The sequence below is a fragment of the Protopterus annectens genome, chromosome 7.part0, assembly GCF_019279795.1.
Source record: "Protopterus annectens isolate FY-2018-M chromosome 7.part0, PAN1.0, whole genome shotgun sequence".
In the NCBI taxonomy this organism is placed as follows: domain Eukaryota; kingdom Metazoa; phylum Chordata; order Ceratodontiformes; family Protopteridae; genus Protopterus; species Protopterus annectens.
This window is the reverse complement of record NC_056739.1, coordinates 1,195,773,645-1,195,790,526: the sequence shown is the minus strand read 5'-3', so window position 1 is coordinate 1,195,790,526 and position 16,882 is coordinate 1,195,773,645. Positions and strand designations below refer to the sequence as shown.

At 37.0% G+C, this 16,882-nt stretch overlaps 1 protein-coding gene across 1 annotated transcript in view; it reads right to left on the bottom strand.

Moving 5' to 3' along the window:
• LOC122806959 (synaptic vesicle glycoprotein 2C-like) overlaps positions 1-16,882 on the bottom strand; it is a 419,490-nt gene that overhangs the window by 129,715 nt on the left and 272,893 nt on the right. Inside the window, exon 10 of the mRNA XM_044077810.1 lies at positions 13,295-13,434. Within this exon, the coding sequence (XP_043933745.1) occupies positions 13,295-13,434 (140 nt within the window). The remainder of the gene's footprint in view (positions 1-13,294; positions 13,435-16,882) is intronic.

Here is a 16,882-nt window from a genome sequence, read left to right as displayed (position 1 = left end):
GATGCCAAAGAAGTTTCCCTCAGGTTGACAGCAAATGCTGGAGATGTGATGGGGAAGGAAGAGGTACCTGGGAAGATATTTTCTGGGAGTGTAATGAGTTGGCAGACTTTAAACATTCCCTTCAGACTGCTTGTCAGAGATACTGGGTGAGCAAATTGTTATAACTAAGGAAATTATTTTTTGAGCTATGATACAGAATTGGGATTGCCTAGACATAGTAAGGCCTTGTTGAGTCTAATTTTGTTGGCTGCCAAAAAATCAATTACTAGAAAATGGAAATCAAAGTCTAAGCCAACTTTACTAGATGTAGCAAATATAGTAACAGAGATAAAGCAACTGGAATTGGGATCTTTAGAAAAGGGTAGGAGCAAATTACATAGAAAAAAATGGGAATTGTCGGAACAATACATACAGAGGAAGAATGAGTTTTAAAAGAAGGCAGCATTTGAATAAGCTATGTAATGCTTGACAAAGACTGGACAGATTAAAAGTAATGTATAATGTTTAAAACTGAAATTGTGTCAGTATGGTTTGTTTTAATTTATATAAATGTAAGATTGTCAATGTCATAGGTGATGATTTAATAAAGATGTTTCTTGTTTAAAAAAAAAAAAAGAAGTGTCACTGTTAGAAGGGTACAGAAGAGGGAACAGATCAACAAAAATACTTAGAAAGATAGGCGTGATAAAAGCAACACACAATATCAGAACAGACCAGGATCTATTGTACACTATTGAAAATAATTAACTAAAAATATTAGCACAGGCAGAAAAACATAGAAGATATTCAGATAAATATAAAGAAAAGCTAAAAATAATCAATTCATTGATGACCCAAAAATGTTTTACCGAAAATTGGGAAACAAAGCAAAAGGAATATAAATACCACCAAAAAAAAGAAATAGGCACATTTTGGAGAAATATCTATGAAGACCATGTGAACATAACAAAGATGCTGAATGGGCAGAAGAAGTAAAAGAAAGAGTAAGAAGCTCAAATGTACATGATATGACAAGGGATGAAGTAATGACCAGAAAAATTGAAACAAAATTAACCAAAGCTCCTAAATGGAAAACCCCAAGCCCAGATGCAGTATCTAACTTCTGGTTAAAAGTATTAACATCTTTACATGAAGATTTAATCCTGAGAAAGAACTACTTATATGCACATCTCAAACAGACACCGACCTGGCTAACAAAAGGAAAAATTATGCTCCTCCTTAAGAGTGAGCCTGCAAGCTATACTAAAAAGTATAGACCAATAACTTGCCTTCCGATGATGTATAAACTATATATTGGAATTGATGCCGGCAGAATTTATAGTCATTTAGAAGAAAAGTCAATCATGGAAATAGAACAAAAGGGTAATAAAAAAAGTCATATGGAATAAAGGATAATTTCTTATTAAATAAAGTCATGATAGAGAATTGTAAAAATGGGAAGAAACTAAGTATGGCACAGACAGACTACAAAAAACCATCTGGCAGCATTCCGCATTCATGGATAAAGGAGTGCTTACAGATGTATAAGATACACCCTACATTGATCGATTACATTACAGTCACCGTGAAACAGTGGCTAACCACTTTGCAGCTAAGCCATAATAAAGGACAAATTATTATCTCGGATAAAAAAATCAATGGGGAATATTCCAGAGTGACTCTTTGTCTCTGCTGCTCTTTTGTCTTGCCTTTAACCCATTAAACTGTCTACTTAACAGATTAGGTCATGGTTACAACTTGGTTTCCAGAAAACAACAAAGTGAAAAGACTTCTAATTTTCTTTTTGTCGATGATTTCAAATTGTATAGTTCATCACATGAGGAACTGAAGGCATAGCTGTAAGTGGTCAAAACTTTCTCAGATGACATAAGAATGTAATTTGGTCTTAACAAATGTGCAAAAGCAACCTTTAAAGCAGGAAAGTTGCAGCACCAAGAAATTATTAGTCTGGGATAGGAATGTGATACAAAGGAACTTGAGCAGGAGGCACTGTATAAATATTTGGGAACTGATGAAGAATCAGCAACAAATGAGAACAAAACTCAGTAATGAATATTTTAGTAGACTAAAATTAATACGGAAAACAGCCCTGACATCTAGGAACAAAGTTCAAGCTATAAAACAATGTGCTCTTCTGACCTAACTTACAGTTTTGGGGTGACTGACTGGCCCCAAAAGGTATTGGATTAGATGAACAGGAAAACAAAAAAGTGATTTATGCTTATCAAATGATTTATAAAAATCAGTGTACACCAAGATTACATGTTTCCTGTTCTGAAGGAGGTATGGACCTCCTCAAATTTGATTACTTGTATAGATCTGCAATTGCAGGACTGCATATATATCTGCTGACCTAACAAGATCAAAACATAGTGAATGTTTTAAAATATGAGGAAAACAAGTTTAAGATGACTTCCTTGCTTAGTTTAGCAGAAGCATATTGGTGTCAAGTGGGAATGGAAATCATATCAAAAGTAGATGAAAATCAGGCATCAACTGAAGATTCCAAAAAAAAAATTAAAAGAACAAATATAAGAAGGATCAGATGAGATGACAGAAATGTGAAAAAGGCAAAATATTGTTGCAAGTTCAGAAAACTCCTGGAAAAACCTTATGCCAACTAGGATCTGATAAAGGAATGGTTAAGGAGAGGTGAATTTAAACCAAAAGACAAAAGGCTGATATTGGCTGCTCAGGATAGTGGATTACATACATGTTGGTTTACAAAGTACATTGAACATGTGGGACAAACAGACAAATGCGGGTTTTGTAAAATGGAATTGGAAACAGTCACAACATGTTGTTGTTGGGTGTGATACGCTAATGGCACAGGAGTTGTATGCTAAAAGTCATAATAATAATGTGGCAAGACTGTTGCATTGGGGATTATGTAATCATTACAATATTCAGGTACCTGAGAAGCATTAGAAACATGAACCACAAAGCATTATACAAAATGATGAAGTTTATATCCCAGGGGATCACCCGTTACTAGCAGTTCAGAAAATACATTGAAATTAACAGACACAGTAGTACATGAAAAGAAGACAAAAGTAGCACTTGTCATTCACCTTGCTATACCCAGTGATATGAGAGAGAGAGGGAGAGAGAGGGAGAGAGAGAGAGAGAAAGAGAGAGAGAGAGAGAGAGAGAGAGAGAGAGAGAGAGAGAGAGAGAGAGAGAGGAGAGAGAGAGAGAGAGAGAGAGAGAGAGAGAGAGAGAGAGAGAGAGAGAGAGAGAGAGAGAGAGAGAGAGAGAAACACAGAGAGAGAGAGAGAAACAAAGAGAGAGAGAGAAAGAAACAAAGAGAGAGAGAGAGAGAGAGACAAAGAGAGAGAGAGAGAGATCCGAAATGTCGATTTGTTTTGGTTGGCCTGTCTGCGGTATAGCTCTGTAAGGTAAGTGTGCGATAGACAGGACTTTAGTGTTAGGAGTTGGGTTAAGGTAAGTGTATAGATAGGTAATGTATGTAAGGTTTAGTCTAGTATTAGAAGTAGAGTTATTTTAAGTGTATGTATGTGTATTGCTTATTTTGTTTGGGTGTATGTTTGTAGGGGACGTGTGCGGTAGTTACGGACCTTAGGGTTAGGGAGGGGTTAAGAATAGTGCATAGATAGTTGTGTATGTGGGGTTTAGTGTAGTGTTGGAGGCAGGGTTTTGTTAAATGTATGTATGTGGATTATTTATTTTGTTCGGGTGTATGTGTGTAGGGGACATGTGCGGTAGTTACGGACCTTAGGGTTAGGGAGGGGTTAAGGATAGTGCATAGTTAGTTGTGTATGTGGGGTTTAGTATAGGGTTAGAGGTAGGGTTTTGGTGCTTTACCTTAAGTTAGAAGTAGGGTTTGGTTAGTGTATGTGTGTGGTTTATTTATTTTCTTTGGGTAGGTAGTATGTGGCGTGTGGTGGTGTTGGCTGACTATGACAGTTCAATTTTTTTTTTTTTTGCGGTTTAGTGCGTTTGGGATTTTCGTGGTTCGCGGTATTGGTGTCAGCGTTTAGGTATTCGGGAATAGGGTTTTTCACTTTGGTAATATAGACCCGAAAAACTGGGGACCACTGCCTTGTGATAAAATTATAAGATATAAATAACTAAACCTTAGCAGCTCTAAACTTTAATATACTAGAAATGGAAATACTGTCATTAATGCCAGGCAAAAGAGTAGCACTGAGCATCAGCTGCCTGCATAATTCTTAGTAATACAAGGTAACATCTAAATACCCACTTAAAGGTGACAGAAAAATCCTACTGATGGCAAAAATGGTGATTTTTTTAAAAATTAGAACATACCTGGGAATGATGAAACAAAGCATTAGTCGTCTTTTTCTTACCAATATCATAAAGATGCTCACTAATCCTGTCCCTCAACCTCTTCTTCATTTTATGAACATAAAAGGCCTTGCACAAAGAGCATAAAGCTAAATAAACTAAGTAAGTGGTATTACAATTTACCTTCCCTGGACAGGGAATCGAACGGCCATAATGATGGACAGCATCATATGGTCCAGTATGAATAAACTTACAAGCCTTACAACATCCTCATTTCTGCATTAAACTATGACTCCACATAGCTCTATCCACTCCTTATATAAAAATGCCCTTCAAATTTCTCCCTTTACAATAAGTAATAATGGGAAAATCCACCAGTTTTTTTCCAGCTCCTCGTGGAATACTAAATTCCAGAATTTTCTGACAACAACAAACAAATGCGTTGTATTACTAAAACAAATAACTAAGGAAACTGTACTATCAGGGAGCAAGGAGTGTTATGCATAGCAACAGGGGTATCAGAAATAGGTATCAGAAATAGAACTAGGACTGATGTCCCTCGACCTTCTTAAGATGGGTGAAAAACGATCAGTCCTATGTCGCACAACCTCGACTTTTAAATTGTTTAGAAAATAAATAGGGTGACCTCTATCCAAAAATAGAAAAATCAAATGGTGTAATTCTTCAAAAAATATACTGTCATTGGAAATAAGCCTTGACCGTCTCACCAGTTGACCTTTTACTACCAATCCGTTTTGGAAATGGGGATGGCAACTATCAAAATGCAGACAGGTGTTGGTGAACATTTCTTTTCTAAAAACAGCAGAGGTAGTGACTTTCCCAAGGGTTAAATCTAAAAAAATAATAGAATTAGGGTCACTACTGTATGTAAACCTCAAAAAGTTTGTAGAGGTACCCCATAAGGTATAACAATGCTCCCATTGTTCCCTAGTACCTTTTCACAAAATCAATACATAATCCAGGAATTTATAGTAGCCATGTACAAGGGCCAAAAAATCAGGGGTAAATACAATGGTCTTCTCCCACATCGCAAGCACAGTATTGGCATACAAGGGAGCACACGCGGCCACTATGGCTACATCCAAAACCTGATGAAAGTATTCTCCTTCAAACTTAAGAAAATTATTGGTTAAAACAGACTCCAATAGGGCTGTAAGGGTGTGAACTTCCTCAACAGGTAGTGTGGAAAATGTGAATAAATATTTCAAAAAACAATTCATAGCAGTATCATGGGGAATCACTGTAAAAAGCTCTACCACATCAACCGTAATAAACGTAACACTATTCAAAAAATCCAGGGACTGCAAATTCTCCAGTAAATTCCAAGAATCCTTAAGAATGCGCTTTTCTACCTCCAATATGGAGTTACATTGAAAGTCCACATATTTAGCCAAGGGCTCTGTCTTGGAAACCTTGGCAGAGACAATAGGTTAGAGGGGAGGATTGTGAGCAGCCTTATGAATCTTTGATATACCAAAGATGTATACCAACTTGTTTTTGTCTATATTCAGAAATTCCCTGACATCATGACACAATTCATCCTGCATAACCATATCCAACAATAAAACATCCAGTCTGGCAAAAGTCATGTTGATCTCATTTAAAGACACCCTCACATACATGTTCTCATTAGCCATAAGTTAAATCATTTTCAAGGAATAACTAGTACTATCCATAATAACCTCCCCACCACCTTTATCCGGGTTCATAATGTGGATGCTCCTATCGAGGGCCAAACTCCGAAAAAGCTCCCTTTCAACCAATGACAAACTGTCAACCAATATTTTTCTATTTTTTTATATATCAGTCAAAACTGATATTCACATAATCTTTCAAAAAGCAAAACAAAAGGGTTCATGGGTGGTAAGTGGAGTCCAACACCAGTATCATTAGTAACAACATTTCTTTCAGCAAAATACAGTTTCAAATTACAATTTTTGTAAAGTAGTTTCAACTTAATCAAAGCCTGCACTATGTCCAAATTAAAACTAGGTATAAAGGAAAATCCTTTTTTGAAAATGGACATAACATCTTCAGGCCACTCAATACTGGATAAAATTTAAATTTTAAAAGAGTCTGCATCATTACTGTCCATTTACAAATGACAACCGCATTTGCATAGAGTCGATGTCTGCCTCATCCTCTGCCCTTCCCTCATCGATTGTAGAAAGATCCTCTGTGTTGGGTTTCAGACTGGCTCGTGAACCATAGTTGTAATCCTGAGATCTAATGGCCAGTCTCTTGGACTGCCTGACCAGTGAGGGTTCCAAAAAAACTCTTCTTCAACACTGTCATCAACAATATCACCAGCAGCTGAAGAGTCTCTAACAGAGTCCACATTATTTCTAAATGAAACATTTCTACTTCCCCTGACAAAACGTTGGACAAAATAAGCTTTCACATGTTCATACTCAGTCCTTTCCCTTTCTTATTTATATATTTTGCATTTCTTAATATCAGAAATATTAGAGTCAATTTTAGTAAATGTTTCAAAGAATTGCTGCTTAATGCCCGGAAAGAACAAGTCATTACGAATGGTTTAGTTCGGCGCCCTAAGCTTTGCATCTAGAATACCAATTTTACACTCATTTTCCTTTATCAAAAGCTTTAAAAGGGCAATACTAGCATCATTGTAGAGTTTGACAATCTCATGATACAGATCCGGGTCCATCTCCACTCTGTTTGACACTTCCAAGTTCTCAAACCCTTCGTTTCGATATTCTCACAAATGCAGTGAACAAAATACCAGTTCTCTAATTGCAGACTTCCTACCTTTAACAGCTTCTTTTCAATATCTTTTAGAGAACTCCATATATCAGCAGCAAACAGGTTGGATTGTTCCAAAAAAACAGGAACAGATGAATGTAACCACAAGTCTAAATCCACTTCTGTGACAGCAAGTACCAACTGAAGGTTGTTAGGGCAACCAGAAGAATTCAAACCAACATTTGGCAGGACCTGCAGATTAGCACGAACAGTACTGGAAAATAATTCCTGGCTGGAAATCCCATCAACAACTGCATTAGTTTGTGGGGAAGCGTACTTAGAAATCTGCTAGATCAGCAAGGTAAGATCTCTAGGAAACGCCATAAGGAAACACTGCCAACAATCCATGCTCAACTGCGACAAAACCAATAAACCAGTAAAAACACACAAATATAAACGAAAATAAAATAAAATAAAACTTACCAAAGAACACGAACAAAGGCTTTTATTTCCAAGGAATACAACTGAGCACTTTTGTCTTAAAATAAAGACTTCGTCAGAACGTCAGAAAACTAAAACCACTACAATATATACACACACCCAGAATCAATATGTCAAAGAATACAATTAATCAACTACCATGAAGCTGAAAAAAGAACTGGGGTATTTTCCCATTATTGCTTATTCTAAAGGGAGAAATTTGAAGGTATTTTTGGATCAGGAATGGGTAGAGCTATGTGGACTCTTAGTTTAATGCAGAAATGTGAATGTTGTAAGGCTTGTGGGTTTATTCATACTGTACCATATGCTGTTGTCCATCATTATGGTTGTTTGGTTCCCAGTCCAGGGAAGGTGAATTGTAATACCATGCACTTAGTTTATTTAGCTTTATGCTCTTCATGCAAGGCCTTTTATGTTGGTAAAACAAAAAGAGGTTGAGGGACAGGATTAGTCAGCATCTTTATGATATTGGTAAGAAAAAGGGGACTAATGACTTGTTTCGTCATTTCCAGGTGTGTTTTAATTTTAAAAAATTCACCTTTTTTGCCGTCGATAGGGTTTTTCTGTCACCTTTAAGTGGGTATTTAGATGTTACCTTGTATTACAAAGAATTATGCTGGCAACTGAGGTTTAATGCTACTCTTTTGCCTGGCATTAACAATAGTACTTCCATTTCTAGTATATTAAAGATTAGAGCTGCTAAGGTTTAGTTTTTTAAACCTTATTATTTTACTACAAGGCAATATTCCCCGTTTTTTATTATACTTGTTTATGCCTTTATTCATGTTTTGGCCAGTTTTATCCTTGTTTATTTATGTCTCATGATTATGATCAGCATTATGTCTTAGTTAGTTTATTGTCAAAGCACAGTTTGATTAGTATTTTAATGTTAACATGGTAGTTGATTAATTGTACTCTTTGACTGATGTTGCTTCTGGGTGTGTGTATATATTGCAGTGGTTTTAGTTTTCTGACACTGTGAAGAAGTCTTTACTTTAAGATAAAAGCACTCAGGTGTGTTCCTTGGAAATAAAAGCCTTTTGTTCATGTTCTTTGGTGACCTTTATTTTTATTTTATTTTCGTTTGTATTTGTGAGAATCCTACCACACATACTATTTTAGTGACACTTTACAGTTTAACTCAAAAACATGACTAAATGCATTGAATGCAGAGGTATAACTCAGGATGGAATTAAAGCAATGCTACGGATGTACACATGAAGTGGGCCTTGCAAAGTGCAGAACAATAATGTGGACCTGAACTTCTGACCATTACCAGAAATCATGAGCCTTTAGTGAACACTTGCTTGCAATTTCTTAAAATGATTTATCTGGTCTCTATCTTACAACTTACCATCCTGTGGTGCACAGCTCACGAACTCTAGCATTACCAAGGAATACTTCTGTTCAGAATGGTGATTTTGTATAACGATCAAAGAAACATATTTCAGGGGAGAATTACACAACGAAAAACCACATGGTACAGGGGAATGTCTTAAAATGAGTCTACTGAAAGACAGACATTTTAAAATGAAAATGTTTAACATACTGTGCAAAATCACCTCTGTAACACCATAAACTCACTGTCTTAAATTCTGTCTGTGACAGTATTACATAAAAAAAAATATTCTAATTTTGGCAGATTTTCATTTAGTTTCTAGACTTACAACTTACCTATGTCTTCTGACCACTTCACTTGAAACTCTCTGTTAAATACTAATTCCTACTTTTTCTGGGCAGGGAAGGTTAGTTAATCTTTATCTGTTTCAGTACAACAACTGACACTGTATCAGTGTGGGTAAACAGTAGTTTGCTTGGAACTCATTGAGGACATGATAATCTAAACTGCTGATTCAGCCGCTCCATTCACAAATACTTTGGGGGCAACAACAGTCATACCTCTCAACCTGGAAACATTAAAAATCAGGACAGATGCCCATGAAAAATAGGCACAAATCTGTATGCTGATTAACATAAAATTTGCATACATAATTATGTATCCCCACCCACTCCGGTGGGATTGTGGGATACCAACTTTCAAATGCACACTGAAAAACAGACAACCTCCAACATCCACTCAATCCCCTGTGTTAACGTTGTGTTAATATGGGGCATCTTAAGAATTTTTTTATTGGATTCAGGAGTCAGGACTAAAGAAAGGACAAGTGGCAACTGTTCAGAGTATATAATGGCTTATGTGCCACAGCAATTTCAGATACAGCAAGTAGCACCCCAGGAATGAGGGAGTGCCGCACACAGGTAGCAAGCTCATACAAGTCCATTTTTTTCTGAATGATGCTGCCCTGATACCACTGAGATGGCTACTGAAAATCTAGCAGCTGACATATACGTTTGCGATAAAATTCATTATTTATTAACCCCCCCCCCACAAACACAGTTCATCTGCTCTCTCCCCAAACCAGAATTTTGTCAACAAATGCAATTTTATTCTTCAGCTATAGTCTGCCTGAACTCCACATCTTTACCTAAGCTTCCACAAGATTTCAAATTGCTTAGTGTAAGTGTATAGAAAAATAACATGCATATATCACCCAACTTTGTGGTAGTTATGACAACACTATTCATAAAAGGTTTGGATATCTGAGAGCTAGGAGACATTTCTTGGGACCTACACTAGTCTGCCAGTCTTTAAAATACAAAATCTTCAATAATTTTCATTAACAATATATCAAATCCCTAGTCTTAAAATTTGTATACCAACAATTCTGCTTTGAATCCTGAAATTAACATTTTGGCTAACCTCAGTTCGCAAAGAGCTGTAAATCAAAACTAAAAAGTAGTCACAAATCCAGGCAATAACAGAAAGCATCAAAAAAGTGGAAATACAGAGTTCTTATTTCTTTAAAACACCTCTTGCATATGAACAAGTTATTCCGTTACTCCGTTATCTTATAAACAACCCCAGTTTTAAACACAGCGCTCTGTGCCAGGCCCAACTTTACACTACACAACTCAACAAGATGGTAAAACAGTCCAGAGTGGGATAAACTCCTTACACCTTTTCCTGTAACATTTCTCCTGAAATTTCACGTAAGGCCTTAGGTGATAACAAGATTCAGTTTTTCCAGAAAAGCTTTAACAATAAAGATTTTTCACCCTTTCTAAACAGGTGCCACACTGTGTTTGATGGCAAGTGTCTCATTTCAGCATGCTGCTGTATCTGGAATATGTTATTTTACTTCAGTCTATGGCAATTTACTTTCCTCTGAGATCCATTCCACTGTGCAATTAGGAAGGAACGCATTGGTGTGAGCTCATACGAATATTCAGGAGGGCTGAGCAAAATGAAGGCGGTGGGGAGGGAAGTTGATGCCAATATGCTAGATTAGTGAGTATTTTACAAAGTACTCATTTAACTTAATTATCATAACACTTGGAAAGCTCTCTGACTGCATTAATTGAATCGCTCTGAAATTGCATACAAAGACGGTAAAAGTTTTCATTGCCATAACTTACTTACTGCACACGTCTGCCTGTAAGGGAATAAAGAAACTTTCCCCCGACCCTGTATGTGCTATTAATTTAATGGGTTTAACTCGGTGACATCTGATTTCGGAATCAGATCATCATCTGTGTGGTTATTAAACTTTCCTCTTCACTTTAGCATTTTAAAAGTATGTGGGCTAGGTTTCTACTATGCAGATAGCAGGGACAGCTACCCAAGTTCTAAACAGTGCCCAAAGGTAGACCCACAGGCCACAGCACAAGAACAGCTTGGGTGTCCTGACTACAGCGGTTTGATTCCCTTTAATTTGCAGTTATCTATGTGGGACTCCCTAGTCAATGGGAAGTTGCATTATTCAGTAATGACATTATTAGTCTGTGATTATAGACATGTTGTGAAGTATACAAATGCATAATGCCTTTTTTCTTTCACTTTATTGTACCCTTTGGTGATAAATGATGTCAGTAACACACAGGCACTGCACGTACGACCTTTGAAACTTACTAGGGATTTTAAATATTTGGTACCCACTACTTCCTATGTAAAAATTAAACTGAAGGACAAAACTTGTAAAGTTTTGCTGGAATGAAACAAGTTTGTTTGCATTGCTCAACTTACCTTTACTTACTTAAATGACACTTCCAATCATTGCTAATTAATGTTAATTTTACTTGCAACTTTTGCGATTTAATGCAAATTAGTATTAAGAACGCCTTTATTTCCTCTCATCTTGTGAAGGGAGGTCAAGGATTCAGCCCTGATAGAGCCACCTACTGGCTGCAATGTCTTGAGGTGTATAATACTTCAGTGCCGCAAACTTCCTCATGTATTGCTTGAAAGAATAACTTACCACTCCCTCTTCCACAATTCTTGTGAGATGAGAAATCTCAATTGGAAATACTTGCCTCACTACTGGCTGCGAAATCGATTTTACTGCCCTTTCAGCTAAATATATTTAATGCAGACTCACTCGTTGCAAGCATTTTATATTGTATGTATATAACTTAAGGAACGGTACATGCTCATACGATATTAAACATTTCAAAAATATTTCTCATTGTTGTTTAGCAGTTATTTCCAACTTCTTGAACGTGTCTTTTACATGTTGAAAGAATAGTACTGACATAAAAATATCATATTTTCCCACTTGCAGGAATTTGTCAAATGCATAGAAAACTTTCTAACTCCAGTGTGTCTAATGGCAGATTAGCTTTCTGGCTCGGCAGCACTCTCAACTCTCAAAACTGTTCCATGCCTAAAGACATTTCATTTAAAAAAATTGGGAAGTGAAGGGGCCACTCGGAAATTCATGGCACCCCATTATTTTGCCTTCAAAAATGGCAAATACCGAGTAATTTGGTACGGTTGAACAACAGTGTATCCTGCATCCACTCCTTCTCATTCTCTCTTATGTAGTGTTTGGTTCACTGCTGCAAATGTCAAGGGACACATGAAGTCATCTTAAATTACAACAGCATATATATATATATATATATATATATATATATATATATATATATATATATATATATGTGTGTGTGTGTGTGTGTGTGTGTGTGTGTGTGTGTGTGTGTGATCCAAACACTGCCTTCCTGTCTGAAAAGTAAGAACAGGTACTGCCAAGTCCCAACACTTCAAAAAAGTGTGACTCCAGTTAAAAACAGCAAAGGCAAATTCTGAAAACTACCTTACATCTTTAAAGCATTCTCCCCAATGTGAAAAAGAGGGTCTGCTCCTCCCCAACCCTGCTACCTAGACATACTGACCACTAATATCCCCTAAAAGCATCATAAGGTGCTTGGACTTTTAAAGGGCACCCCCCCCCATATATCCCATACCAATATTACCTTAGGGAGTTTTAAAAAGACCAGGCATGAAAAGGAGTGCAACTCCCAAAATGGCATTATTTTGGTTTTCTCTTTTTAAAAGACCAAGCCTGTATACAGAACAACAAGAAGTTTTGTCCCTAACGCTAATCTCTCAGAATATGTTGCATAGTCTGTATCATTAACTACTCTAACCACTGAAGTCAGTTGAGTTTTTTCTGTATTTTTTCATTTTCTTTATATATCATTTTCATATTTAAGAAAAGGAAGGACAGTACACCTCTGAATATGTGTCCCTTTCTGTTGTTTTCCATGCTACGTTTTATCTAAATAAAGTTAACCTTGCTACATAACAGATCACTGTCATGGTTACTTGCTGCAAAATGTTTAAAAAAGGATTATCCCAGTATTATATTCCAGCTTGCAATATATCTGCATGCTTTAATTTCACTTTGCTTTCTAAGGACCAGCAGCTGCTATTTTTCACACGTTTTTATGTACGTACCTGAAGTATTTACAGGGTAACAAGTAACATTTTCTGTGGTCTTGGAGGCTGATGAATGGAATCCATTAGAACAGGGAGATCCTCCAGTCTCTTCAATCTGCTTAAACAGCTCTGGGAACCACATCCACAGTCCGTAATATCTGCACCAAAAGCATGCACTTAGATTAGTGATTTACATATTAACAAATGGATGACCATATGTACATTTCTATTTGTTTATTTAAAGGTCATGGACATTTTCAGCTATGAATTCATTGATAATAAAACAAAGCAAAAATTGTAAGTAGTGTATCCTAAAAACAGCCTGCAAATGAAACAATGCTTTTGTGGACTGGTTCACTTACCTGCATAATAAAAAAATAATTATAAATCCTCTACTACCTAACAGAGTATATCTGATAAATACAAAACTCCAGACAACTTCACTCACTTCCAAGACTGCTGCCATAAATCCAGCAGAAACTGCCTGTCTAATGGAGAGACTATGCCCAGAGGTGAAACTGGTTCCAACACCATTTTCTTTTTTGTTGTGATAGGTTTTGTTACTACTTGGGACTTTACAGTCTGAAACTTTACCATTCTTGGTGACCAGAAGGTGAAGATGATAACCTTTGATCTTTCTTCATTGAATTTTACTAGAAGGCACAAAATGGAAAGAAAAGATATAAAGCTATACAGGAACATTTCCTCCCAGTGGAAGGAGAATATGTCCACAAATACATCTCCCTTGTTCTAAAGGTCAACAGAACTGTGGAAAGACAATGCTCTTTTGTGTTAGGAAGAGCTTACTCTCGCCAGACTGCACCACTCCTGAAAGATCTTGACCTTATAGGCTTCCCTTATCCTCATCTCCAGGAGAGAATTGGAACCATGACTGAAGAAACAGATTCTCTGGTCTGTGACCTACTGCCAGATCAGCATCATTTCTCGGCAGAGGTGTCTGGATGCATGCCACCCTCTTTGTTCATGTAAAATACCATGGCTCGATTGACTGAGAAGAGCAACTGAGGAACTATGATCACATCCTTTCCAAAGCTTGAAGAGTAGCAAACACTGCATTTAGCTCATTGGATACTATGGTGTCTCTTTCTTGGGGATGCAATTTCCCTGTGTCAATAAGTGCAGGTGGGCTTCCCAACCCACCAGTGATGCATTTGTCATACGAGACTGCAACTCACTTGGGTGCAGGAACAGTAACCTCATACTGATATATATTTTTTTTATATTTTTATTCATTTACCACTTGTGACATAGGCACACATACATTAATACAAAAAAATAACATTTTTTTTCATTTACACATTATCTATACTTTCTTTCTTTATAACAACTGTCATTCAGTCCAACATTACATAAATTGATCAATTCCTGCATTCCTTAAAGCTTACTCCTCCACATCCTGGACATTATTTAGTGTGTATTATTCTCACAAATTCCTTTTATTTCTATGGGATTTGTTAATTCTCTTTTCTAAAGATCCCACTTCTGATTTTTTTATCTCCTATACAATATTCAGTACTTCAAGTGCAGCTGCTTTATATGCTGATTTCCACTTCCAGTAATTGCTTTTTTGAGAGCCAGTAGAATTTAACTTAAGGTCTTATTGTCTACGTAATTCAGATACTGTTTCAAAAAATCATATCCTTACAGCCATTTACTCCCCCAATACTTCTGACAAAATACTTTCTATAGAGAGTTTTTAAAATGTGTCAGCTCATTACACAGCCAAAAAAATATGTTCCCAGCTCTCTCTCTTTCTAGTTACTCATCCAACATTTATGGTCTAGATGAGGGAAAATTTTCTAAAGTCTGCTTGGGGAAGAAAAATACCTGGCAGCCATACAGATCTTGCAATAATCATCCTTGAGATTCAACACAATATCCTGTGTGCATTTGCCACTCCCTGTTTACCATGCTCTGGAAAGTTCAACAGTGATTAATATGCGAAGGGCCTTTTACTGTCCTGTGCTTGTCAGCGTACACACTCCTAATTCATATTCTGTCCCAAGGTTCTTAACCCAAGTGACTCACTCTGTACCTGTTCGTACTGAACTTTAGCTACCACTTTTCTACCAAACTTTCTGATTTCGCTTTCTAGACAGCACCAACATCCTGTATTAATGCTCCACCCTCTGTGTCAAAAAAGCAAATCTTATTCTCCATACCTGTCATGATATTGGACATGAATGAATGAAACAGCAATGGCCTATGCTTCAAGCCCTGGGGTATCCCAGTGGTCCTGTCCCTCTACTCTGAGGGAATTCTCTTTAAAGCCACCTTCTCTGGTATTCAAATTACCTTCTTTCTTATCCCTTGCAATGTTTTCTAAAAGACTACAGCACTCTTACCACTTCTTATTCTTGACTTCTTAACAACTGTCTGTTTAGTCACTAATTTCATTATGTTATTTTAATTTAACCATGCTGCCTTTCTAACTGGCATTTGCTCAAAAGTTTCTCTTTCCTCTAAAGTGTGCATCTTATTTGCAAAATTCAGACTTTTAGCCATTCAACTGGGAGGATTACAGCTTTCTTAATTTTTCTGGAAAGCTCTCTTGCTGCTGCTGCTAAGCAGTAAACTAATACATATGTTCTGACAGTATCATCTGACCTATGACAGGACCCGCTTTGATGGGTATTTGGTTGGACTCCATTTCACTTTTATTCAGAATCTGACACGCACTTGGAAGATTCCATGTTTGGATGCCCATGTGTGCCATGAAATAACCCACTAGCTACACAAGTATATGTATCCTTGAGCTAGCCACTTTGCCTCTTCACTGCCCTGCACCTTACTATGTATCAAGTAATAACAATGGAGATCTGACACTTACATTTTTAAACAAGTAACATACAAGTATATACATGGCAATCTCAAAGAGAATTCCAGCAGCTGTGAATGGTGCAACAGACCCCATTCACAAAGACATGAGAGAAGGTATTCCTCATCCACCAAGAAGGGACTACTTTCACTTCAACTGATGTTATATGATTGTATTTCTAACATCAATAATCTTCCATGATGTGTCCCTAGTTGGGTTAAATTCTATGCAGTAACCATAAAGGTGGGAGGAGCCAGAGGACTGCACATGTAAAGAACTTAGAAAGCTTAGTCCTGTATCACTGTTTTCCAAAATTAACTTTGACTCCCACAGCTGACGTTGACACAGTAATAGTCGGTAAAGCTGTGGACTGATGATCAATATTTGTCCTGTATTATTAGGGATCTGACAGCCTGAACTCAAACTCTTCTTGGCCATATCACTAAGTGGCTTTGGCCATATCACTAAGATACCTTGGCCATATCACTAAGAGACCCTGGCCATATCACTAAGAGGCCTTGGCCATATCACTAAGAGACTATGGTAATTTCTCTCTTTCTTTCCTTCCTTGTTGTATCAGCAGGAATGCATACAAGAAGTGCCCAAACTGCAGATGAGAGAACAACATGTCTACACCTATGTTCCCATTGCCCTGCTGTGCCTAACTGAAGGGGAAGAACCAGATTTTGTGAGTGGCAAAAAGGTCAATTTATTGAATGTCCAACTTCCAGAACACCCTGATAAGGTATGGTGCCTGAATCTGCACC